We start from the raw sequence: 27,980 nt of genomic DNA, 5'->3' as shown, positions 1-27,980 counted from the left end.
CTCAGCCCGCTTGGCACACCAGCCTCATTCCTGAAGAAGGGCTTATACCTGAAACGTCGATTCTCCTGTTCCTCGGATGCTGCCTGGCCTGCTGCGCTTTTCCAGCACCACACTTTTCAACTCTGGTCTCCAGCATCTGCAGTCCTCACTTTCTCCCAATGGTGATGGGATGCTGATCAAGCAGACTGCTTTGTCCTGGATGCTGTCAAGCTTCTTGAGTGTTGATGGGTCTTCATTCGTCCAGGCAAGTGGGGAAAATTGCATCACACTGCAGCTAATTTCTTGTAGATGATGGATAGGCATTGAGGATTTGGGAGTTGATTTACTTGCCACAGAATTCCGAGTATCTGACCTGCTCTTGTGGACACAGTATTTCCATGACTGGTCACAGTCAGTTTATGGTCATCAGTAATCACCAGGATGTTGATAGTGGATGATTCAGGGATGGTAATGTCTTTTGGATTTCAAAAAGAACTGCTGAATTTCTTTCTTGAAATGGTCGTAGCCTAATGTCTGCGTGACTTGAATGACATTTGCCTTTTTCGTCAGCCCAAATCTGAATGTTGTCCAGGTGTTGCTTCATGTGAACACTGACTGCTTCAGCATCTGAGATGTTGGAAATGGTGCCGACCATTCTGTAACCATCACTGAATATCTGTGCTTCTGACCTTTGATGGAGGGAAGGTTATTAAAGTAGCTGAAATTGCACAGGCCTAGGACACTGTTCTAAGGAACTTCTGCAGTCATGTCTTTGGATCGAAATGATTGATTATCAACAATTACAACCTTTTCAGCTAGATATGACTCGTAGAATTTTGTCCTTTTGGCTTGTTATGACAATCAACGATTGTTTCATGGTGGTCATTACTGAGACCAGTTTTATTTTATGAAAAATTTCCAGATTCGTAAATTTAGTTTAAATTGCATCATAGCAACTGATGGAATTTAAATTCACGTTCCCAGCTTTCAGCCTGGGCCTCTGGAAAACTAGTCCAGTGATACTGCCACCACCACTTCATTGTACACACACCCATTTTTAGTTTAACCACAACAGAGCATGGAAACATGGTGTCTGCTGTTAATTCTTACTTGGCTGATTTTTAACAATGTTGAACCATTTGTAGCTCCATATTTGACACTAAACATAGTTTATAATTTTAACAGGAACTATCTGATGAAATTGAAGATTATACACATCGGTTCAATACTGAAGATCAGTTAGAATGGAATCTTGTGCTGCAAGAAGTAGCAGCATTTGTTGAGGTCTGTTTTCATAGTGGTCTGGAATTATTGGAACATATTGTAAGCATGAAAATAAGTTATTCTATTGCCATGTAATTTCTTTTTAAAATTACTTACTACATACTTGTTATTTTGCTAACTTTACAAATTGTTTGCTGTTAATGTTCATGGATATGCATTATTGAAAAGTTTAGTTGGTTAAGTTGATTCTTAGCATGGTATGATCCTAATGGAAATTTGATAGAATTTGTCCAAGTATCAGTGCGAGTCCCTGTTTCAAATTATATGGAATCTTTTTCATGTTTTTTGTCAGGCTGTTGGAAGATTTGCTAATTTATAGGGCAAGAAGGACGGAAGTATATTGAACTGCTCCAATAAATGAAATTCACATACTGGTTATCCAGTAGCATTGTGCATTATTCCTGATTTGATATATGAAGGGAAATGAAATTTTGTGTCACCTGAGTTTGACTCATTATGATTTCACTGTAGCTAAGTGATTGATGGTAGGTAATATCAAATGGGGCATGTAAAATAGAATAGAATAAAAACTTTGCCTCGTTAAGTTAACATATACCAATTTCCAACCTTGATTTAAATTCTATATGGCAAGTTATTTTTGTATAAATCAATTTGAACCCCATTAAGGTTGTAAGAAGTGTGAAAGTAATTGACTAGAAATTGTTTATGTCCTAAAAATAATTTGGATTAGAACTGTTCCCTGAAGTGTGAGATGTCAAATAGTAGTAGGTCAATTCACTACAGCATATCTAAAGTTCAAATTAAATATTCCAGTGGAACAATGAGCCCTTGTAATATCTTACCCAGTTTTCCTCCTTGACCTTCTTAGAAAATAATCTTATTAGAATCAAGAAGTAATATTGTTAAGTAATCTTGAATATTTTATGCCAAAATTTTAGGTGGTATGGACAATTTTTAATGTATTCCACTTTTGATTCTTCAGTATAGTATTTCTGTAACTTGTATTGCCAAAATAGTTATATATATCGATTATGGCTGTACTATTCTTCTTTAAAAGCTTGAGAGTGGCATTTAAAATTGTGAAGACAGTATCCTTTTACTTTTCTCCATTTTTGATTGTAGACTGGAATGAAAAAAGGACTGTTTTAAAAAGAAAGGATTACTGCACTTTTTAACAGCAAGTTATCTGTATACAGCTTTTCAAACAAAAACAAGAAAATGTATCAATGTAATTTTTATGATCACTATACAAAATACTTATTGGCAATTTGAAAAAAAACTTTGAAATTAATGGGTTGTGAGAAGGGACGTGCTCCTTGAAACTTCCTTGTATGACTAATAATATTTAGACTAGGTTCATGAATTATTTAATTATGTCATAAAGGAATTGGCTTTGTGAATTTTGTCTTTCGTAACTGAAGTCATTTGGAAAAATTGAACTTTGAAGGAAAATAATTTTGATCAAATTCCCAGAAGCAGCATGTTAACTAACCTAAAATGATGGAATGCAGAATTAAGTCTACTATCTGGTTTAGTTTTTGCACTATATTAATCCAAGTTTAAATGTTGTTTGACCTATTGTTTACAGGCAGATCCTGTGATTGTGTTAAATGACGACAACAGTATTGTGGTAACCTCAAATCGTTTAGCAGAGGGAGTAGTCCCACCACTGGAACAAGGCATGGTAGCAGGCCAGCTGGCACTAGCAGATGCACTAATCGTTGGAAACTGTAACAGTCAGGTATTTCTTTTTCTATTGCTTACACAAGTACATCATCTTGTTGTTATTTTAGTTTTTAAGTTTTGGACAGTATCCTGGTCTGTATGCATATTTATATATGAAGTTCATTTTATCAATAACTACCCTGGGCTGGATATTATACTTCACTGTCAGCAGGTTTGAAGGCAGAGGCTGCGTGCACTGTCCAGCAAGTGCATCCTACTCTCTACCCACCCTTAATGTGCCAAATATTTTATCAGAAACTAAATCAGAAATGGCTGGAAAATCTCAGCAGGTCTGACAGCATCTGTGGAGAGAAAGTGGAGTTGACATTTTGGGTCCAATGCTGCCTCTTCAGAATTCTGTTGTGGTTAGGAAAAGGTTGGGGAAAGGAGTAAACCTTTGGTGGAGATGGAGCCTAGAGAGAGAGAGACAAAAATAGTTGGGCAGACAAAGAAATTGGTAATGGTCAGTCTGGGAGAATCTGTAGTTGCTTATGGGGGCCATTAGCAGTTGACAATAGGTTGTTTATGGTAGCAGCCCGTGTGATAACCAGATGAAATTGAGGACTCCAGATGCTGAATGATCAGTCGAAAACTGGTGCTGGAAAGCACAGCCTGTCAGGCAGTATGCAAAGAGCAGGAGAGTCGACATTTCAAGCATGAGCTCTTCATCAGGAATGAGGGGGTGGTCCAAAGGGGCTGAGAGCGAGTGGACAGGTGGGAAGGAAGATAGGTATGTAGGACAGTTCAAGAGGGTGGTGCTGAGTTGAAGGTTGGATCTGGGATAAGGTGGGAGGAGGGGAAATGTGGAAACTGGTGAAATTTATCCCGTGTAGTTGGAGGGTCCCAAGGCAGAAGATGAAGCGTTCTTCTTCCAGGCATTGGGTGGCTAGAGTTTGGTGGTGCAGGAGGCCAAGGGCTTGCATGTCATTGGTGAAATGGGAGGGGAGTTGAAATGTTTGGTCACAGGGCAGTGGGGTTGTTTAGTGCGTGAGTCCTAGACATGTTCTGTGAAATGTTCTGCAAGTTGACATCCTGTCTCCCCAGTGTAGAGGAGAGAGACATTGGGAACACAGGACGCCAGCTTATATTTTGTCTAGATGGAATATGAGACTTAATTCACATCAAGTTATCCAAGTGGTCTGTATCTGGACCTGGATTTAATTCATCAGTCTAAATCCACTCTAACCCATCACTTGGTGCCTGAAATGTTGCACAAATGTCCAGAAGAATGTACATTCTTTGAAAGTGGATATCTTTTAGGGCATACTGCACCAAATCACTGACTATCTGAATGCAATTGGTCTTGGCTTTTCCCACAACCATAAATTTGAAATCAGTGCATTGGTCCCATATCTTTTATGGCCACACTTTTTATTCATAGTTTGGTATAAGAATTGAATATTTTCATCAGTTGCTAAACGCATTCTATTCCAAACTCTTAATCCATTCTTTTGCGATTAATCAAATATGTGACACTTCAATAATTTCTCTTCTGGAATTTTGCTATCCAGATGGTCACATTGCTGTTGAATAAATGAATGGCAGTCACCGTTCCTTCATTGTCGCTGGTCAAAATTCCCTCCTTGAGGACATTGTGGGTCAACCTGCAGCATGTGGAATGCAGCAGTTCAAGAAAGCAACTCCCCACCACCGTCAAGGACAGCTAGGGATGGGCAATAAATGCTGGCCAGATAACGGTGTCCACATTCAATTAGCGAATTAAAAAATGTGTCACCTTCACTGTCCACAGCAGCCAGAAACTTGTTATCTTCGCAGACAATTTACCTCGATATCAAGTCTTCTGGTTATCAATCTTGGCCTCTGTAAATTGCTTTGTAAATTTCTTTGAAAGAATTTGCAAAATGATGCCAGTTCACCCAGAATGTTGTTCAGAACTTTCAATGCCATATGGTTATTGTGGGTTTGAGAGCTTTTTCAGGCAATATTTCATTGGATTGTTGCACTTATTCAGTTGTTATGAGCAGTAGTTGATCAAGACATTTTAGTTTAGCATTTGCGCACTTACTGCAAAGACTCTTCATAGGCACCTCCTTCAGCGGTCAAAATGCCAATGCATCACACTTTGTGACTTGGGCAAATATTTCAAATTGTCCTTTCTTCATGCTTGACCTGCTGAACATTTTGTATATGCTATTCTTTTGAAGCATTTCAGTGTCCTGCATAATTGAGACCTACTTACAAGCATCGCATTAGTTCTAAGATCTTCTCTGTGAGCAGTTCAATGCTGTTAAGACAAGTGCTTGATTTCCTGTTGCAACATTCTGCTTCTTAATTTTTCTTCCAAGCTCCATATGATTAAAAACATCAAATCTTCTGTAAATCAAGCTCACTGTTCACATAGATTGCTTGATTACTGTCACAATGGAGATGCTATCACAAGCAGTCAGTTTCAAAATTCCTGCAAAGATAATCTAGTAAGCAAGTTTGAATTCTGGTCAAAGCTTGATGTACAAAATCAATACTTTTCTTTTTGCACTGAAATGTCTGTACTCTGGTCTACAATTCATCCAGGAACTGATACTGTAAGATAAAGTTTCTGCACTCCACAAATTCAAAGGTGCCGTACTTGCAGCTCTCCATAATTGCTGTATACTTTGCTACATGATCATCAATGTCTCGCATAGAAAGCCTGGATGCATTCATCTTTACTGCAAGTACGTCATTATCAATTAGAAATTTGATCATATCCCAATTGATCTTCTTGCTTGTGCAATGTATGCTCCACCCTCATCTTATAAACTCCTGGTGTTTTGTTAAGCATTCAAAAAATTCCACCTTTCTTGTGATTTTGTATACTTTTCTGGTTCAGACACTGCTTTTGGTAGTCCAATTTCCATTCAAACCAATTTTTCCAGGGCTGAACTTAACTGTAATGTTTGCTTTAGAGTTGTGAAACTGACCATGTCCCATGGACTAAGTGAAGATCTCACTGATTTCATGCCTTTTTTAATGTGTTGAAGGTGTTCCCAGAAAGCCATGCCTCCTTGAAATGTTCATGGGATTTCTTGTCAATGTAGCTTAAAGACTTTGCTGCTTTTCTTTTGGACATGCATTAAACTTGTCAGGAAAAGTTTAGAAAAAAGTTTAAAAATATGAAAGGAAAATGTAACTTGGTACATGTGTTATGTTCTTCTGCCATGTCCATCTACTTTCTGGACCCTGTGCTGCCTGAACTTTCTGATCTCTGCAGACTGTAAACTCCCTGATCCTAGAACTCTTGAGTTGTGGCCCTGTTTCTTTTCCCTGAGCCATTCACCCATTGCTTACCTGATTTGAACTAGCATTCGATTAGAAGCTAGAAACTCGTGCCATAGAAGTGGCTGCATGAGTTCGTGGTTCAGAAAACTTGGGCTCTGTGTTCACAGGGAGTGTGAAGATCATGGGACGTCTGCAGGTTTTTTTGTTCCATTGCATAGCTATATGTGTATGCAGATTACAAGAAACTTTGTACAAGGAATATCGTAGGGGAGAAAAAATGCCAATAAGTGATCTCAAAAGCAATGATTGTCCACAGAACAATGTTCAATAGGCAGAATTAGATTAGATTCCTCAGTGTGGAAACAGGCCCTTCGGCCCAACAAGTCCGCACTGACCCTCCGAAGAATAACCTGCCCAGGCCCATTTCCCTCTGACTAATGCACCTAACACTATGGGCAATTTAGCATAGCCAATTCACCTGACCTGCGCATCTTTGGACTGTGGGAGGAAACTGGAGCACTGGGGGAAACCCATGCAGACACTGAGAGAATGTGCAAACTCCACACAGTCGCCTGAGTCTGGAATCGAACCTGGACCTTGGTGCTGTGAGGCAGCAGTGCTAACCACTGAGCGAGTTGAGAAGTGATCTCACTAATATGAATGAAATCTAGGAAAGAGATTTCTAAAATAAAATTAGGTTGACACAGGTAACCAGTTGTCAGAAATCTTAAAAGAGAAATGCTTGTCTCAAAAAAGTGTGTTAGATGGAGGAGCATCAAGAGGAGGGCTATCTTGAATAATGATGAGAACATGGAATATTGTGTTTTAAGAATATTGTCATGTTTTTTTCTTGAATTGCTTTGTAATTACTTCTGCATGTGGAATTTTGTTTCTTATGAAGTACAAGACATTTGAGAGCTGTTAATGATTGGGTATATTGTAGTGTGTGACATAGAAAAGAAAAACCTGTTTTACGTTTTTGATTAGATTTAGATTATTATCATAAGTTCAGAATTTAAAAAAAGAACAATGTCTGATTAGTCATCTTTAGGTTTGTTATTGTCTTTATTTAAGGTTAAGTATTACAGGTAATTCCTGTTAATTGTCTAAGAACATAGGGAGCATAATAACATGAGGTGGGAGGAGCAGAAAGACTAAATAAGTAAATTCTATCCTCCAAGAATTGTATCTTATTTTTCTGACTCACTGTTTTAGATCCATATTGATAGTTTGATTCTCTTTTTTTTAATTTTAGGTTAAATTCAGTGAGTTAACTATTGACATGTTCAGAATGTTACAGGCTTTAGAACGGGAACCCATTAACCTGGCTTCGCAATTAAACAAGACCGGATCACAGGTGCGTGAAGGCAGCTGAACTTTTAGATGACTTGTTGAACATGGAAACTAGTTCTAAATTGTATAATAAATTAAACCTGAGCCAAATGAAGCTATTTTCTTTAGATATTGATTTAAGCAAGTCATGTTTATCGGGATTTTATGTCATCAACTTCATGCAGAGCATATATAGCTAATTGACGTTACATGGTTTCGTTTGTCCATGCTACATGGTTATAAAGGGTGGAAACTTCTAGGGATGTAGGCGCCATGAACTATGCTGAGATGTGTGGCAGAATCGAACAGGCAATCTGGTGAGGCCTATCTTGACAACAGAAGTAACTTGCTCCACCTTTAATACTTTTCACAAATAGCATTTCCCACTAGGTAGCAGCAGAGCATATAGGTTCTTATATGACTTATTAACACCACAATTCACCTCATTAATATTCAGTTTTCTATCTTACTAAAGTACCAATCAACTCTCGTTATGAGGAACCTCCATGATGTGCACAATTGACACGGCATCTTATGATGAGATTCATGGCCACCAGTTGCATGCAGCCCTCATTAACATTCAATGGCATATGGTATCTTCGAATTTATCATGAATGTCATGGCACCTCTCTGATATACTGGCAGGTTGGTCATGAAGCACAAGGTTGAAATTCTGGACACACCAACAATTAGCATTGAAGGGCTGTGGTAAGAACACTTTTTGCTTTTCATTGTCTTGCCATGCTATACTTGTTAGCATTTTGGCACTTCAGCCAGTATCAAACACACGCAACGTTGGTTTGAGGTGAACATTTTGTAGTCACACAGCCAAACTACGCATCGTGCTTGTCAGTAAGGATCTGTTTGGTGGGTGGAGGGGGGAGCATCTTGCTGTACATCAAAATGTCCATGCAATACCTATGGCACATACCAGCTGCCTGCATGGTAAACACACTGCATGGTCATTTGACCAAATGGCCATGTTGGAAACTCGGTTGGGACTTAATCCTCTGTCCAGCCAGAGGTTGGTGGGGTCTTACTATTGGTTTGGTGTACTGAGTCATGGGAGCAGTCTGCGGAGAATCCAATGGTTTTGCTGTGTTTATGGAAATGGTCATGGTCAGGTTAACAGTCCAGAAAGTGTTAAGCGGCTTCTCCTATCGGGACAACACTAGATGTTAGGAGAATCGCATACCATCAGTCAGGGAGCTTCACACACAGCCATCAGGGTTCTGGTCAGACATGCCCAGGGGTTGTTCATCAAACTCTGTCAAAGATCTCGGATAAATACAGTCCTGGAGGGCCTGTATAGGGGCAGCAGGGGATCTTTGCCAGAAGGGATGGATAAGTCTAGTCTGGAAGAAATGGAAACAATAGGCATTTGTAGAGAATAAGGACGGTGATTGGGTAATCTTGAGGTCAATCTGTAATAAATAGAACAGTATCGCAGGGCAAGGTAGGCTATGGAGGGAGTGACTGGAGATGGGGTGGTTAATGGCAGTGATTACTACCATAGTCTCCCCACCAGGAGAATAGTTTAGTAAGGTGAATATTATTTGAAGTGTAATGTCAGGGTTCAAGGGCAGAGAGAATATTTGTATGTGAAGTTCAACATGGTTCAACCAGTTAGATATGGGTTCAAATAGGCTCTTGAGATAGTGTGAGTTAATAGGGGACACGGAAGCTTTGGGGCATATCTGGCAACCAGGTGGAATCCAGTGCTGAGGGTGTCTGTCATGAGCTGTGTTCGCTGCCATCACTTGTTTCATTTTCTATACATTAGAAAATGGCTGGAACCAAAGCCAGGGAAGACAGAATCTGTTTGATTGGCAAAAACTTTGACGCATGTTTGCTGAGTGCAATGACTTTGGAGCAACCATGACATGAAGCAGTCATTTGCCAAGTGCAGCTACATTTAATCTGCAGTGGTCTCATTACTCATTTGCTATGGATGTAGCATGAGAGAGCTTTGGGGTCAGATGCTAGTCTGAGGTGATTTACTACATGCCATGGTGATTGCATGTTGAACTTGGGCATCTCAATAATGGTAGTGAGCAGCAATACATTACAAAAGGCACAGACTGAAGTGGAAGCCCTTTTAATCCAATTTCCAAGATTTCCTATGTTGGCCACACAATGTTGCATCCTCATGTATCACATATGTGTCAAGATAGCCTGTATTAAATGCAGTGAAAAGTTGAGCATTACATGTGAGTCCAGAGTAGATAGTATGTCAGAACGTTGCAGGCACACTCTTCTCAGTGATATTGGATTTCACCTTCAAGTTGCTCACATGCTGAGCCTGAATACGGATGGATGGGGGGGCACATGTCCTTCATTATCCATGTGCAGCATGTCTCACTGTATGAAGAAGTGAACTTAGTCCTCATCTGCAGGTCATGCTACTGATTACTGTTCTGTGGCCTAAGAAAATCATTTTGCTCCCAAATTAGGTCCCTTCCATGAGTGATGGGTCCTGCTGCAGATAGCATGTTGTTTGCTTTGGCTGCCTATCTAAGAAGGTGAAGACAGGTGCAGGCGGTGCAGGGCTGATGTCAAGCCCAGGAGTAGCAGTAGGCCACTGCAGAGATGAGGAGGACAACAACATTGGGCAAGATCGCAGCCACCAGACCCCTCAGGATACATGGAGTGATCAGGAAGTGCAGAGATGTTCAGCCCTAACTCTGTTTCCTGTAGATGTACAAGATTCAATGAGAGTGCAGGCTCCGTATATCCCAGGACATGGTAATGCAACTGTACAAGATGTTGGAGTTGGCCCTGAGAGTTGTAGGAATCAGAAGCCATCCTCTCCCGGTGGCAGTGAGATAACTGTGCTACTGTCTGATTTCAGCGAATGTTGGGTAACCTATGTGGGATCTCTGTCGTGCACCCAGAAATACATCAGGACAGTCACTAATGCCATCTATGCAAAATTGCATCAGTTCATCTCTTCCAATGCTAGATCAGTTCTCCCATCCAGGCAGTTGGATTTAGTAACCTAACTGAGTTCCCCAAGGTGCAGAATGTCATCAAGTGTACACACCTCGCTACTGAGAGGGCTGTAACACAACACTGCGAAATTCATCAACAGAAAGGGGTTCCATTGATTAATGTTCAAGAGATCTGTGATCACTATTAACTTGTTGTGCATGGACCCCTGGGAACTGCCACAACTTATTGTTCTGTATTATGTGACTGTACTAGATATGTTTGAAGATTCAGGTGCCATACAAGATTGTTACTGAGGGACATGGCAATCATGCCTTCTGACAGTACTACACAACTGTCTGAATCAGAGAGAAGGCTTAGCGCCACTCATGCCTCAACCCGGGCTGTGGTGAAGCAAAGTATAGGGTTGCTCAAGATGCAGTTCTACTGTTAGGACCTGTGTGGGGACGCTCTCTTGTATAATCAGCTCAGTGTGATGCATTATTCTACTGTGCATCGAGCAGATAGGATGTGGCTGAGGACAGGTAATGTATTAGAGCAATGAATGGGAGAGAGAATAGGGTTTTATGCGCAAGGGAATGTTAGCCATATCAGCTATAAGCCATAAGCAGCGTTTCTTTGAGGCTGCTGTCCCATGATGTTGCCAGTGAGGGGCAGTATCAGATTGCCAATGCTTGTCCAGTTACCCAGCAGCCCTTCAAAACAATACGAACACAAGGGATACCAGTCCTTTGATAGATGTCCACTGAGTGAAGCATTGTTCTGGAAAGGACTCATGATAAAATGGTTTTTGCCATTTACTTCTACTCTTTTTTTTTTCTTCCCACCTAACTGGAGTCAAAAAGTCAGTCAATCTGAAAGGAGAAGTAAAGACTATAAAGCAACATGGATTTTTTTCACCGGCATGATTAATTGCGCTTACTGATGGTCAACGGGATGAATACTTGGGGACGGGGTTAGATGATCTTCTAATTTTACTCCTGCCCTCTGCAATCATAAATATCTATTAAATATACTTGCCAACCAGAACAATTAGAAAATTTTGGCTGTGAATTGCCATACTTCTGGCCAACTGCACAGATAAATACTGTTGACTTTCCCTGGAAGTTTTTGAGTAATAAAGACCAGAGGATCCATGATTTGATCCCCACTCTTACTGAGATATGTTTTAAGGATTACAGTTGTGTTTAGCTCTTCTGGAATAGGAAAGAGAAAGTCATTCAGAACCTCCTGACTTTGAGGTTCTTGCTAGATGTGTGAGAGTGCCAGATCATGATGGGATAAAAGCCAGTTGTGCTGCCTTCCATAGCTGAAAAGCACACACCATCAGAGATTGCACAAGAACAAAACCAATTTCGGTGAGGCACCAGAATACAAAGTATGGCTGTGGAAACGTGCAAAAGGGATAATGGGAAAAGTTATTTTTAAAAATGTGAACCTGCCAGAAATAGGGGTAGAGGGATTTGCAAGTGGTTTCACTATGGCTGCTTCAAGTTTCATTGGATAAGGCATCTTCAGTAAGTCTAAAAATGATGATTTCTCCTTTATCCAATGGCAAGTGGGCTCAAGTCACATAAGCTATAATTTGGTATTGTGGCCTTTCTCAATCCTTTCAGCTAAAGAAAAAATATGTTCTTAAACTGCAACAAAATTGTTTTGCTTTTTGAATTGGCATACATAAAAATATTTTTAAGTTTTACTCATGATTCTTTAAAATGAAATTTGATTTTGGACTCCTCTGAGGACGGATTATTCTGAACCAGGAATGGTGCATAGCATAATATGGAATCTCCAAAAATGCACAAAGGAACAAATAATTCTAAAGTTGTCTTTCTTTCTCTCCAGGAAGCAACAGAGAAACCATCAAAACGAGAAAATCCACACAAGTATCTGCTGTACAAGCCAACTTTCAGTCAACTGTATACATTTCTTTCTGCATCGTTTAAGGTTTGTGAACTTTCCAGTGTTTTTATTTCAATTCACTCATGGGATGGGGGTATTGCTGACAAGGCAAGCACTGATTGCCCATTTCAGTTTCTTGGAAGTGAGTAGTTTGCTAGGCCATTTCAGAGGGCAGTTAAAAGTCAACCACATTATTGCTGTTGGGTCTGAAGTCTTATTTAGGCCTGATGAAATAAACGTAGCACATTTCTCTCCCCAAAAAGGACATCAGTGAAGCAAATGTGTTTTTTTTAACCTGACAGTTAATAATGGTTACATAGTTACTATTAGGCTAGCTTTTGTCATTCCAGAGTTTCGTTAAATTCAAATTTCATGATCCATGTTGGTGCACTTTGAACTCTTGTCCCCAGATCAGTTTTGTCTGGGACTCTGTACTGTTAACTCAATAACATAACCACCATGTCACTGTCTCCCCAGTAACTGGAAAAAATTGATTTTGAATTAGTTGGCCTACAGCCTAGGTTTTAAGAGGTAATTGCAGAGATAGAGGTGCACTGTTGTATTCCTTTATTCCTTTTTCTTCAGTCTTTTGCCTGACAGCAGATCCAACCATCAGTACCATCACCTCCACATGAATAGGGCAAGGAGGTAGGTCACAATTCCACCCCACCCGGAATCGCGATAGAGAATCCCTTGCTGCTGGCACGTACCTGATCCAAACCAGCCATGCAGCAAACGGACCCAACTGGTACTGTGACAATGTACACTTTTACATGCGTAAAGGCTGTGAAAGTGAATAATAGAGGCGACAATTTTCTTTCCACTTAATGACTGATTAGAAATCTGTCCCACTCCTATAACTTGTGTTTGATAGATGTCAAAAGGATTTGGAGGTTGATTGCAAGAAAATCCAAGTGTTAAATTGAATTAGTGAATAGTAAGTTGCTAAATAAACTGAATTATACTTACTTTAAAATTAATGTGAAAACTTTAAGTAATCTGTTTCAGTGTTCCCAACAATAATTGTGCCCCCCACCAAATGTGCCCGTTAAACCATCTGTGATTGTTACTAAAATCCCACCTGAGCCACTTCAGCCCCATAGCAGTTTGGTTAACTCTTAACTGCCTTCTGACGTGGCCTAGCAAGCTACTCAGTTCAAGGGCAATTAATGATAGGCAACAAATCCTGCAAACAAACAAAGAAAAAGCAAGTGAGGTGTCAATCTGGTGAAACTAATTCAGAGCACTACTTGTATGTTTGCTTCCACTGTTTCATTGTAATAGAGCGCATAGATCCTGCAAACGACAGATTAAATCTAAACCTCTCAGTCCTACTAAATCCTACTGAAGATTGTAGCAAACAATTAAACAACTATTAGGAAGCAGGAGCTCCACGATATCCTCACCCTCAATGATGGGGAGCCCAGCATGCCATGCTAGGCTGTAGCCAAGTTATTTCAAGATAACTATAACAGTAACACCTGCCAATTGAAGAGTTATCCAGTTATATCCTCTCCACAAAAATCAAAACAAATCCAACTTGCCCTATCAGTCTACCCTCAATCATCAGGGAAGTAATAGAAGGGGTATTCAACAGTGCTGTCATATGACCTGCTTATTTCACTTCTGCCAGAGTCATTCCACTCCTAATTGCATTAGAACCTTGGTCCAAACATAGACAAAAAAGCTGAAAACAATGGAGGTGAGAATTATTGCTGTTGACATCAAGGCCACATTTGGCAAGTATGACATCAAAGAGCTCTAGCAAAACTGATATGTGGGAATTAGCAGGGAAGGTTTTCCATTGATCGGAGTCATACCTAGGGCAAAGGACAACTGTGGTGGCAGTTGAAAGTGTCAGCCCTAGGATATCTCTATGTGAGTTGTTCAGGGTTGATATTTTAAGGAATTAAAGTAAGGGGTATTATGACAGCCCAAGAACAGATGGGACTTGAACCTGGGGTCTTCAGATCCAGAGACAGTTCACTACTATTATGCTTCAAGAACCTAAATAGTGAGTTGCTCAGAGAAGATACTTACTTTCTAGTCAACTTGTTCAGGCATGTTATTATCTACTTTTGGAGCAGGTGTGACTTGAACCTAGTCCTCCTGGTTTAAAGGTTAGGACACTAACTGCACCACAAGAGCCCCTGGGTGTTACCATTGTCTAGAAACTGAAATGGACAAGCCAACTAAGTTATATGGTTACAGTAACAGACTAGAGACTTGGAGTTCAGTAGTAAGTAACTTGCCTCCTGACTCTTCAGAGCCTGTCTATTGTCAACAGGCAGAAAGAGTGTGATGGAATGCTTTTCACTTAGCTGGATGAGTACACCACTCAAGAAGCTCAACATCATTGAGCAAAAGCAACCTACTTGATGGCTGTCCATGTGTCACCTATGCACAATGGCAATATTGTGTACCGTCCACAAGGTGCACTGCTTCAATTGATCCAGCCTTCTTCATAGCACCTTCCAAACCTGTGACCTTACTGAGTAAGACAAAAGCATCGGGTGCAGAGTAACATCTGCCATTTGCAAATTCACCTCCAAACCACGCACCGTCTTGACTTGGGACTTCATTGCTATTCTTTTATTGTTAATGTGTAAAAATCCTGATACTCACTGCCCGACAGCCCTGTGGGTGTCCACAAGATTTGCTGCAGTTCAAGAAAACAGCCCACCTTCTGAAGACCAATTAGGAATGGGCAATAAATACTGGCCAGACCGGTGATGCCCACATCACATAAGCAAACTTTTTAAAAAAAAATGAATAAAGAACATAAACTCTCCTGTGATTACTACTCTGACTACCCCAAATAAGCTTGCAAGAAAAGGTAGCGTACTGGGTATAGGGAATGGAGCTTTACAATGTCTACAGAATGTCTTTCATTTCCAGTTTGCAAAAAAAACCCAAAAACAGAGGTGATGCTACTGAATATAGATTTGGGAAATGATGAAGCAGAACACTAAAGCGAAGTTACTTCATGGGAATGTTTAATTAATAGTGAGGCAAAAGTGAGGACTACAGATGCTGGGAATCAGAGTCTAGATCAGAGTGGTGCTGGAAAAGCAGGTCAGGCGGCATCCGAGGAGCAGGAAAATCAACGTTTCGGGCAAAAGCCCTTCATCAGAAAAGCATCTGCTGTGCTTTTCCAGCACCACTCTAACCTAGACTTAGGTAATAGTGATCCCAGCGAAATAAGGTTTGAAATAAGGATTAATAAAGATCGTAAGTAAAACAAAGGTTGAATCAATAATTTAGAAAAGAGATGATTTAAGGGGGCTAAGAATAGAACTAATATCGGTTAACTGGAAATACAATGCGACTTGGGATAATTAAAATGATGATCAGTAAAACTTATCCAGCAAGTACAGACTAGTCAATATTGGCACATCAGAGATGACTAAAGAAATAAGGACAATATTTACATTCATGATAAAACCGTATTAAAAGGATAAGAAAGAAGTTGATAAAATGGCAACATGAAGCTATAAAGTGAAATGAGTTTAAAATATAAACTAAATATTAAACTGAAATATTCTTATAGACTCATCAACACCAAAATAAAATAAGGATAGAGAGCTCACTAAGTTTTTACACAATAGAGGTATTAGGGTTTATTTCTAGAAGAATCAAGCTGAACAACAGGTAGAAAAGTATAGAAACATACAAGACAGGAGCAGGAGTCAGTAATTTGGTCCTTGAACCTGCTGCACCACTCATGGTGGTTATGGTTAGGAGAAAGTGAGGACTGTAGATGCTGGAGACCAGAGTTAAGAAGCATGGTGCTGGAAAAGCACAGCAGTATCTGAGGAGCAGGAAAATGTTTTGAATATAAGCCCTTCATCAGGAATTTTGGGAGGAGGAAGGGGGCTGAGCGATAAATAGGAGGGTGGAGGCGGGGGCGAAGGTAGCGAGGAAGGCGACAGATAGATGCAGGTGGGGTTTAATGGTGATAGGTTGGAGAGGAGGGTGGAATGGATAGGTGGGAAGGGAAGATGGTCGTGAAGGACAGTTCAAGAGGGTGGTGCCAAGTTGGAGGATTAGATCTGGGATGAGGTGGGGGAGGGGTCATGAGAAAACTGCTGAAGTCGACGCTGATGCCATTTGATTGCAGGATCCCAAGGCAGAAAATGAGGTGGTCTTCCTCCAGGCATTGGGTGGCTTGGATATGGTGGTGGAGGAGGTCCAGGACTTGCATGTCCTTGGCGGAGTGGGCTGGGGGGTTGAAATGGTCGATCACAGGGCAGTGGGGTTGTTTGGTGTATATGTCCCTCAAACATTCCACAAGTTGGCAACCTCTCTCAGAGACACATTGAGAGCAACAGACACAGTAGATGAGCTGTTTGAATGTGCAGGAAAATCTCTGCCAGATGTAGAAAGATCATTTGGGGCCTTGGACGGAGGTTAGGGAGGAGGTACTGGCGCAGGTTTTAGCGGCAGCAAGGGAAGTGGCTGGGAGTGGAGGGTGGGTTGGTGGAGGGACATGGACCTAACAAGGAAGTGGCAGAAGGAATAGTGTCTGCGGAATGCCGATAGGGATGGGGAGGTATATGTATCTCTGGTGGTGAGGTCTGACTGTAGGTGGCAGAAATGGTGGAGGATGATGCGTTGCATCTTGAGATTAGTAGGGAGGACCAGGAGTGTTCTACACTTCTTGCAGTTGGAGGGGTAGGGCTTATGGGTGGAGGAGATTCACTGGAGGGCATTGTTGATAACATGGGAGGGGAAATTGTGGTCCTTGAAATAGGAGTCCAACTGGGATGTTCTGAAGTGGAATTGGTCCTCCTGGGAGCAGGTGTGATGGAGGCAGAGGAATTGGGAGTAAAGGACAGGTTTTTTACAGGACTGGGGGTGGTATGAGGTGTAGTCCAGGTAGCTGTAGGAATCTGTGGGTTTGGAGTAGATGTCGTGTTGAGTCACTCACTGGAGATGGAGACAGAGAGGTCCAGAAAGGGGAGGGAGGTGTCTGAGAGGGTCCAGGTGAACCTGCGGTCAGGGTGGAAAGTGCTTGTGAATCTGATGAACTGTGCAATCTCATGGGAGCACGAGGTGGCACCAATACAGTCATCAATGTAGTGGCAGAAAAGTTGGGGGATGGTGTCAGTGTAACTGCGGAAGGTGGACTATTCAACGTATCCGACGAAGAGGTAGACATAGCTGGGGCCCATGCAGGTGCCCATGGCTACCCCTTTGGTGCGAAGGAAGCGGGAGGGTTCTGGTCTGCGTCCAGTTCTGGTCGCCCTATTATAGGAAAGATGTGGATGCTTTGGAGAGGGTTCAGAGGAGGTTTACCAGGATGCTGCCTGGACTGGAGGGCTTATCTTAAGAGAGGTTGACTGAGCTCGGACTTTTTTCATTGGAGAAGAGGAGGAGGAGAGGGGTCCTAATTGAGGTGTACAAGATAATGAGAGGCATTGATAAAGTCAATAGCCAGAGACTATTTCCCAGGGCAGAAATAGCTAACATGAGGGGTCATAGTTTTAAGCTGGTTGGAGGAAAGTATAGAGGGGATGTCAGAGGCGGGTTCTTTACACAGAGTTGTGAGAGCATGGAATGCGTTGCCAGCAGCGGTTGTGGAAGCAAGGTCATTGGGGACATTTAAGAGACTGCTGGACATGCCTATGGTCACAGAAATTTGAGGGTGCATACATGAGGATCAATGGTTGGCACAACATCATGGGCTGAAGTGCTTGTTCTGTGCTGTACTGTTCTATGTTCTAAGAAGTTGTTGAGGTTGAGGACCAGCTCTGCCAATCAAATGAGTGTCAGTGGAGGGGTACTTGTTGGGTTGGCAGGTGAGGAAGAAACTGAGGGCTTGGAGGCCTTTGCCATGGCGGGTGGATGTGTACAGGGACTGGATGTCCATGGTGAAGAAGAGGCATTGGGCGGCCTGGGAAACAGCCCCCACTGCAGATGGGGGCGCGGTGGGGGGAGCACAGTGGTAGTTTGGGACACCAAACTCTACACCGCTGAAGCTAGGCGCCAACTCACGGACATCTCTTCCTACTGCCCCCTCGAACATGACTTCATCTCCCATCACCAAACCATCATCTCACAGACCATCCACAACCTCATCACCACTGGGGAACTCCCATCCACAGCCTCCAACCTCATAGTCCCAGAACTCTGCACCACCTGGTTCTACCTCTTACCTGAAATTCACAAACCGGACTGCCCCGCTTGACCCGTCATCTCTGCCTGCTCCTGCCCCTCCAAACTTATCACCTCATATCTTGACTCTGTTCTGACGCTCTTGGTCTAGGAACTCCCCATATACATTAGGGACACCACCCACGCCCTCCACCTCCTCCATGGCTTTCATGTCCCCAGCTCCCAACACCTCATTTTTCACAATGAACATCCAGTCCCTGTACACGTCCATCCGCCTGACAGACTCTGCATTCTATTCCTGTATAAGTTTGTCCTTATCCTTTCAATAGTTTATTCTATACAGAGTTATTGTTGCTTCTTTTAATGTATGAACCTTTTATTAAAGTTCTGAAGTTTACACTATCAAAGGGCATTGCTCTTTATCCATCCTAAGTCCCTCTTATCCTGCTGGTTAAGCAGTCTAGGCTGTCTATTGTTTCTTTCGCCCACTCCATTGCCTGACTCTTTACTCGGTCTGATTCCTTATCTTGTATCTGTACATCTGCTTTTCTTCAGCTGTGTTCACATTTTATCCTAACAACATAAATTTCTAACTGAAATGACTTAACTCTTTCAGTAATAAAGGTCTATTAGGATAGACAAAGAGGGGATGTTTTCATTTTCCGGGTAATCCAGACTTGGGGTTATAAATGTAAGATCATCAGTAATAAAGTCGAGAGTATGGTGCTGGAAAAGCACGGCAGGTCAGGCAGCATCCGAGAAGCAGAAGAATCGACGTTTCGGGTGTAAGCTCTTCATCAGGAATTCCTATTCATCACACTCTTGACTCTGATCCCCAGCATCTACAGTCCTCACTTTCTACTCATCAGTAATAAATCTAACATGGAAGTCAATTCCTTTGGTGTTTGTTTCTCAAATGTTAATTTGCCCTTTTGGGATTCTGTGGACTTGGAGATGTGGAAAGGGCTATTCTTAGAACCGTTGTGTCAGCAGCTTAAGGCATCCATACTAATGAGAATTTGAAGGTAAACCTTATTGCTCTCGAAATTAGATGCTGTACAGTCAAGAGGCTCACAAAGCAAAAACCTTGAATATCCCTGATTCAAATCACCGAGTTAATTTATTTTACAGTAAAGCAAGTCCTTTTTTAAAATCTAAAATCTAAGGATTTTGCAATTTAAATAGTACTTGACGAGGAATGTAGTGTTGAGTGTAGTTCAGAGGAAGTTCACGAGTCTGATTCCAGAGATGAGAGGTTTGTCTTTATTAAGAGAGATTGAGCAGTTTAGGCCTATATTGTCTGGAGTTTAGAAGAATGAGAGGAGATCTGCTTGAGATAAGATAAAAGATGCTAATGGAGATTTACAAAGTAGATATTGTTTCATTTTTTGGGGCAATCTCGAAAGAGAGGTCATAGTTTTAGGATAAGGGATAGTAGGTTTGAATCTCAGATGAGAAGACATTACTTCTCTCAAAGGGTCATGGATCTGTGCAATTCACTGCCCCAGAGTGTGGTGGATGCCAGGAATAAATTTGAGGAGATAGACAGATTTGTAATGAATAATGGGTTGAAGGGTTATGGGGAGTGGGCAGGAAAGTAGAGTTGAGGGTGAGTTGAGATCAGCCATGATTATACTGAATGGCAGAGCAGGCTTGGGTTAAATTGCCTTCTCCTGCTCATAGTTCTTATGTGCATATGTACTGCCGCAGACCAGCAGCAGATGCCGATCTATTCATTTGGAAATTTGCATTCCCATTAAAAAGGAAAAGAATAGGGTTTAAAGAAAATAATACTGCATGATATTTCAGTGATATTTGTACTTCCACTTTCAGGAGCTGCCTGGAAATAGCGTCCTCCTGGTCTATCTGTCAGCTACTGGTGTGTTTCCTACAGGCCGTTGTGATTATGAAGGTATAGTAATGCTACCAGTTACTTGTTAGGTTAGAATTGAGTTCACAATAATTAATCTCTCAAATTTGCAGGAAGGAACTGTGAAAAGTTTGACTGAAACCAATTTTTTTGACCAATTTCAAAGTATTTTTCATTTGTTCATAGGTCCTGGGCTTTGGTGATAAAGTTAACATTTATTGTCTATTCATTATTGTCCATGTGGAGCTGGTACTGTCCCTGTATTTGCAACGCAGTAAAATTGAAACATTCTGTAATCTTCAAAATTGACACAATGGTTCCTAAGCAGACTTCTTGAATGACCAGTACCAGACTTTGTACTTAACCAATACCAGGCAACAGGTTTATAACTTAAACTAGAGATTTAACAATACAGTAGCTTTAGCAGAGCAAAGTTAGCAACAAGGAAATCTCACTGATGTCCATGTTTTAACCTAATCTTGTTCAATTCTAGCCACAATTCAAAGACAGACAGCAGACACAGTTAAGGGACAAATCAAAAGGAAAAATAAATAAATGAGCTGTAACTAGCCAGGTCACTAAGCAATCTCCATAATCCGTAATCTCTCAGGCACATGCATCTTGCTGAATTTCTGAAGACAGCAATACATGGAGATAGCTTCTAATAGTTTGAGGAATATAAATTTAATTCTAAACTTTTCTCTTTCTGATTTTTATTCATTTTCCCTGTTGTACTAATGGACACCAAAGCTCCCTGTGAGGCCCTGTTAAGGTCAAAGAATCTGCCATTCGTTTGAGGATTGAGCCTCTCCAGGGTACTTGGAATAAGAACCAACCTGCAGTTAACTTCCAGGACTGGCCTCAAAAACAGTTAGCAATTTGTTTGTGATCTATGTTTTTAAAGATGCTAAAAATGATTTTTAAAAAATGAAAAATCAGCAAGTTTTAATGTTGCTGAGCCAACTGCTTGAATTGCTGCAAATTCACATCAGGACTTTGACATGGCTTGGTGTAGAACTTGTAGATTGTGTCATCCTCAGACATGTGCCTTTGTCCTATTAGATGGTAGAAGTCAAGGGTTTGGAAAGTGCTATTGAAAAAGCCTTGATGAATTGCAGCAGTGCACCTTCTAAATGGTACACGCTACTGCCACTGGTGGATGGAATGAATGTTTAAGGTGGTGCATGGGGCTCTGATTAAGCAGGTTGCCTTTACCTAGATGGTCATGGAGTCCTCCAGCATTGATCTTTGATCTAACTAGTCCGTGTCGACCATATTCCCAAACTAAACACTTGTCTGCGTTTGGCCCATTTCCCTCCCAATCCTTCCTATTCATATTCTTGTCTTTTAAATGTTGTAATTGCATCTACCACTTCCTCTGAGCTGATTCCACACACAAGCTCCTCTCTGTATAAACAAATTAAACTTCTTCAGTGTTGTTAGCACTGCATTTCTCCAGGTGAGTGGCGAGTATTCCCATGCACTCCTTGCTTGATACTTGTAGATCGTGAACAAGCTTTGAGGTTTCAGGAATTGAGTTACACGTTGTAGAACACCTAGCCTCTGATCTGCAGTTGTAGCCACAGTAGTTAAATCTCTGGGTGAATTCAATCTCAGGATTTTGATACTATTGGATTCAGCAACTGTAATGCTATTAGAAGAGCTGTTAGATTTTCTCCAGTTGAAGATGGTCATTGCCTGATTAATGTAAACGATAAAGCTACCTTATCCATTAGTGACTACAAGAATATAACCTTTTTCCATAAGACAGTTGGGAATTTGTAATTTATTTATTTCTGTACCCTTTTGAATTGAACTTCATTGACATGCTAAATTTTCTAAATTTTCCTGTTCTGGAACAACTTTGTGTTTGTAAGACACCATTTGTTGACCTGTTTTAATTGAGTCTTCCTTGAGGTTGTTTAGTTTCAAAATGTAAGAACTCCCTGTAGTGAGATATTTTTATATGTAGCATTATTTTATGGTTATGTTGATATGATACAACTGTTGTCTAGGTGAAGAGCATTAACATACTTTCCAGTTTTGTTAGCTAGTTTGTTTCTAAGTGTTAGCCCTCACCACTGGCTAATACCAACAGGAAAGGGAAAAAATGAGGGAATCTCCTGCTGCTATTGGTAGTTTTTCCATTGGTAAGTCCCTCCTCTTTGTTTTGGAGGTGGACAGTGGGAAGCAAAGGCAGACTGGTATCTAAATATATTATCTTTCAAGCCATTGCAACACACAAGATGGTGCCAAAAATAGTGCTTTGGATTCTATTGGTAATGTCAACAGTGATATACAGACTCTTTGCCAGTCCGGGTCCTCCAGAGAGGACTCCTGGAGAAAACATTGAAGTTTCTCTGCAGACTATTAGCATAACATGGGAGACAACAATTATAGTGTAAGCCCATCTTGATTAGTATAAAAAACATGGTACTACACACTGTGTCTCTGGTGGGAGGGATAATTATGTCTTATTGGTCAGCCATCACACACCTCAAGTCAAGCAGCTTGTGACTAGTAAGGTGCTGACATGCTGTGGCATATCTGCTCAATGGATGCTTCAAATGTCTGCTGAGCAAGTGGATGGAATCCATTGAACAAGGTGGAATAAACTGGATGTCAGGATTATGTGCAAGGGAATGACAGGTGATTGGAACTAATCGGTTATGTGAGAAAGACAGCTGTAATTGACATGGAAATTGCCAGGTTGAAGATGGACATAGCATTCCTTCAAGAGACCAAGCTCAGTGGATCACTAAATTAAAATATTACACATTCATTGTCAGGAGAAGACTTCTAAAGAAACCATGAAAACTGCAGGCTTCATTATAAGGAACTCACTACTCTCATTGATAGAAACCCCCACATGGTTCAGAACATGTTCTCTCCATTTACCTCTCAACTTCAGCAAAGCCAGTTAATCTCCATTGGGTAGGTGAAAGATCAATTCTGTGAAGAGATTGACTTTGATATCAGCAGAATACCCAAATTATCTTGAACCTACTGAGTGACTTCAACAGAGGAGTGGATGTAGACCTTGAGTTCTTGTCACTTGATTGAATTGGCGTTGTAGAAAATCTATATTGAGTGCAGAAGCAAAATATGATCATAATCCGGAATACCATATTCTCAACGAATGGAAAGAAAGAGGGCAAAATTGTTGGTTCAAGTTTAATATCATTGTAACAAGATCTGTCATTAAAGCAAAGTGACCTATTTTCATTAAGCACAAGAGAAATCTGAGCAATACAACTCCGAATGTACTCAGAGCTGCTCACCATCAAGTCTATCAACTGCTAGATGGTGCACAAATGATGTCTGTTACAACTCAGCTAGAACCTCCAGATATCCTCTGATATAGAGAATTCCAGGGGCATGAATGAAAGGATAAAACAGACAACAGGTACATCCACAAAGAAAATGGCTGCTTTGAAAACAAAGGTATGGGAGGTCATCAATTGCAGTGAACAGTTGGAGTGGGTATGAGTTATACGTAGAACATTGTCACCCAGGAAGCTCTGGATACCAGAGAAGGCCAGCTTATTAAACCCACACTGATGGAATTCAGCAAATTTATTGTCGCAAACGCAATGGGCAAAACTTCAGGAACTGAGTCTGAACTGATCAACAACAACTGGAAAGTAGCTCTCCTGCATAAACCTTTCTGTTTTTTGGAAGGAGAGGCAGTCTCAGTCTTGTGTGATGTCGAGATTGGGATCCTGTGCAAGATCAAAGCAACTACAGAAATTGCAAATGCATCCAGGCATCTCCTTATTGAACATTGTGGGAAGCTTAGGCCATATCACTCTTGTCAGAATCCAGATTTTGGCTGAATCCATATATCCTGAATCCCAGTGTGGTTTCAGAATTGAAATATTGTGACAAACAAATTTGGAGGAATGCACTGTTGCCTTTGACTCACTATTCCACAGGTTGCAACATAATAGAAATATTTTATCCAGTATTAAGATGACCAATTAAATACAAGATTTTAACTAATAAGATCTATCAACCAGGTTTCTTAATAAATACAACCATTGGTTTATCATCAAAACAAACTTATTCAATAGAGCTACAATAGTTGGTTAACATCCATCAGGGCCAAAGGGTCAGTAATGTAGAAGTGTAAATGTTTATCCCAGTAAATATTCCCAAATCATGAACACACATATCCACTTGTTAGGGAAAGTGTAAAATAAAATCTCTGCAGAGATAGGTTTTCTGAAAGAAAGTACATTCTTACCAATAAGTTATTCTTGAAGGTAAAAGGATAAAGTGCAGGTTGTTTTAGAGTCTGATGTTCAGATGTCCTGGCATGTACAGTCAAATCACTAATAATGTATGATTTTCTCTGTAATCTTGCTTTCCTCAGGAAATACAATCTTGATGTTCCTTTAGTCACTTTTTCAAGTGATCACATCGGTTGCACCATGAACTCTGTTTTTAGCAGCAACATTCCTTTTAAGCTGCATGGTTGTGTGCATGTGCAGCCACTCCAATTTTCATACATGGCAATTGACATTAGCATTCAATAGAGGCAAAGTCACTACAGGCCGCACGGACCTCTGATACCCATGCGTGGCAAGAATATTAGAGAGAACACTCTTAGCATGCATTCCTTAAACTGATCCAGGTAAATCCAGCATCTCTCCAAGTAAGTCATTGTTCAAAACAGCCCCAGCAAGGTCTAAAACAAAGCAAGATGTTATCAGGTGATTTTGTAGGAAGCTTTGAAATATAGAACAATACAGCACAGTACAGGCCCTTTGGCCCTTGATGTTTCACAGGTTGGCGCAACAACCTGAAGCCCATTTAACTTACACTATTCCATTATCATCCATATATTTATCCAATTACCGTTTAAATGCCCTTAAAGTTGGCAAGTCTACTACTGTTGTATACAGGGCATTACACGCCCTTGCTACTCTCCCAGTAAAGAACCTACCTCTGACATCTGTGTTATATCTGTCACCCCTTGGTTTAAAGCATTGTCCCCTCGTGCTAGCCATCACCATCTGAGTAATAAGGCTCTCATTGTCCACCTTATCCAATCCTCTGAGTGTCTTGTATATCTCTTTTAAGTCACCTCTTAACCTTCTTCTTTCTAACGAAAACAGCGTCAAGTTCGTCTGCCTTTCCTCATAAGACCTTCCCTCCATTCCAGGCAACATTCTGGTAGATTTCCTCTACACCCTTTCAGTGCTTCTACGTCCTTCGTATAATGCAGTGACCAGTACTGTATTCAATACTCAAGTGTGGCCACACCAGAATTTTGTACAGTTGCAATGAGACCTCATGGTTCCGAAAGCCAATCCCTCTACCAATAAAAGCTAACACATGGTTCACCTCCTTATTCACCCTATCAACCTGGGTAGCAACTCTCAGGGATTTATGCAATGGACATTGAGATCCCTTTGCTCATCCGCACTACCAAGAATCTTACCCTTAGCCCAGTACTCTGCATTCCTGTTACTCCTTCCAAAGTGAATTACCTCGTACTTCTCCACATTAAACTCCATTTGCCATCTCTCAGCCCAGCCCAGCAGCTTATCTATGTTCCTCTGTAACCTGCAACATCCTTCTGCACTGTCCACAACTCCACCAACTTTTGTCAACTGCAAATTCACTAGTCCATCCTTCTACACTCTCATCTAGGTCACTTATAAAAATGACAAGTAGCAGTGGCCCCAGAACAGATCCTTGTGGTACACCACAAGTAACTGAACTCCAGGATGAACATTTTCCATCAATCACCACCCTCTGTCGTCTTTCAGCTAGCCAATTTCTGATCCAAACAGTTAAATCACCCTCACTCCCATGCCTCTGTGGGGAAACTTATCAAAAGCTTTACTGAAATTCATATACAGCACATCAACCGCTTTACCCTCATTCACCTGTTTGGTCACCTCCTCGAAGAACTCAATAAGGTTTGTGAGGCACGACCTACCCTTCACAAAATCACGTTGACTATCTCTAATCAAATTATTCCTTTCTAGGTAATTATAAATCCTATCTCTTATAATCCTTTCCAACACTTTCCCCACAACTGAAGTAAGGCTTACTGATCTATAATTACCAAGGTTGTCTCTACTCCCCTTGAACAAGGGGACAACATTTGCTATCCTCCAGTCTTCTGGCACTATTCCTGTAAACAATGACAACATAAAGATCAATGCCAAAGTTTCTGCAATCTCCTCCCTAGCTTCCCAGACAATACTAGGACAATTCCCATCCAGCGCAGTATCCATTTTCATACTTTCCAGAATTGCTAACACCACCTCCTTATGAACCTCAATCCCATCTCGTCTAATAGCCTGTATCTCAGTATTCTCCTCGACAATGGTGTCTTTTTCCTGTGCGGATATTGACGAAAAATATCAATTTAGGGCCTGTCCTATCTCTTTGGACTCCATGCAAAACTTCCCACTACTGGCCTTAACAAGCCCGAATTTTATTCCTGATATACCTAGAGAAAGCTTTTCTTGATCCTACCTGCCAAAGACTTCTCATGTCCCCTCCTGGCTCTTCTTAGCTCTCTCTTTCAGTCCTTCCTGGTTTGCGTCTAACTCTTAAGTGTCCTAACTAAGCATTCATGTCTCCTATTTATATGAGCCTCCTTCCTCTTGACAAGAACTTCAACTTCTTAGTAAACCACAGTTCCCACGCTCGACTACTTCCTCCCTGCCTGACAGGTAGATACTTATCAAGGACATGCAGTAGCTGTTCTTCGAACAGTGTGCACATTTCAATTGTGCCCATCCTCTGCAGTTTCCTTTCCCATCCTATGCATCCTAAATGTTGCCTAATCGCATCATAATTGCCTTTTCCCCCAGTTATAATTCTTGCCCTGTGGTATATACCTATCCCTTTCCATCACTAAAGTAAATGTAACCAAATTATGGTCACTATCACCAAAGTGCTCACTTACCTCCAGATGTAACACCTGGCTGGGTTCTTTAGCCAGTACCAAATCTAATGTGGCCTCGACCCTTGTTGGCCTGTCTACATACTGAGTCAAGAGTGTGCTGCTGGTAAAGCACAGCAGGTCCGGCAGCATCAGAGGAGCAGGAGAATCCACGTTTGAGGTGTAAGCCCTTCTTCAGCAATGAAGCTTGTCGACGGGGGGGCTCAGAGATAAATGGATGGGTGGTGTGGGGATGGGGGTGGGCAGCTGAGAATCCAATAGGTAGATGAAGGTGGGGGAGAAGGCAATAGGTCGGAAAGGAGGGTGGAGCGTATAGATGGGAAAGACGATGGACAGGTCAAGAGGGCAGTGCTGAGTTTGAGGCTTCGGACTGGGATAAGGTGGGGAGAGAGGACATGAGGAAACTGTTGAAATCCGACAGGTGTCGGGTGGTTAGGGTTCGATGATGGTGGAGGCCCCGGACCTGCATGTCTTAGTTGGAGTGGGAGGAGAGTTGAAGTGTTCAGCCATGGGGCAGAGGGGTTAGTTGATGCAGGCATCCCAGAGATGTTCTTTGAAATGATCCGCAAGTTGGCGTCCTGTCTCCCCGATGTAGAGGAGATCACATTGGGTGCAATGGATATGGGAGATGACATTAGTGGAGGTTTAGGTAAATTACTGTTAGATGTGGAAGGATCCTTTTGGGCCTTGGACGGAGATGGGGGGAGGTGTGGG

The 27,980-nt window shown here is 41.4% G+C and overlaps 1 protein-coding gene across 1 annotated transcript in view; it reads left to right on the top strand.

Annotated features, from left to right (window-relative positions):
- Nucleotides 1-27,980, top strand: part of scai (suppressor of cancer cell invasion) — a 192,397-nt gene that overhangs the window by 122,187 nt on the left and 42,230 nt on the right. Inside the window, exons 8-12 of the mRNA XM_043720180.1 lie at nt 1,165-1,263; nt 2,813-2,965; nt 7,424-7,525; nt 12,295-12,396; nt 20,302-20,380. Of these exons, the coding sequence (XP_043576115.1) occupies nt 1,165-1,263; nt 2,813-2,965; nt 7,424-7,525; nt 12,295-12,396; nt 20,302-20,380 (535 nt within the window). The remainder of the gene's footprint in view (nt 1-1,164; nt 1,264-2,812; nt 2,966-7,423; nt 7,526-12,294; nt 12,397-20,301; nt 20,381-27,980) is intronic.

This window comes from Chiloscyllium plagiosum, chromosome 30 (genome assembly GCF_004010195.1).
Source record: "Chiloscyllium plagiosum isolate BGI_BamShark_2017 chromosome 30, ASM401019v2, whole genome shotgun sequence".
Taxonomy (NCBI): Eukaryota; Metazoa; Chordata; class Chondrichthyes; order Orectolobiformes; family Hemiscylliidae; genus Chiloscyllium; species Chiloscyllium plagiosum.
The sequence above is the reverse complement of the archived record's forward strand: the minus strand, read 5'-3'. Positions and strand labels throughout refer to the sequence as shown.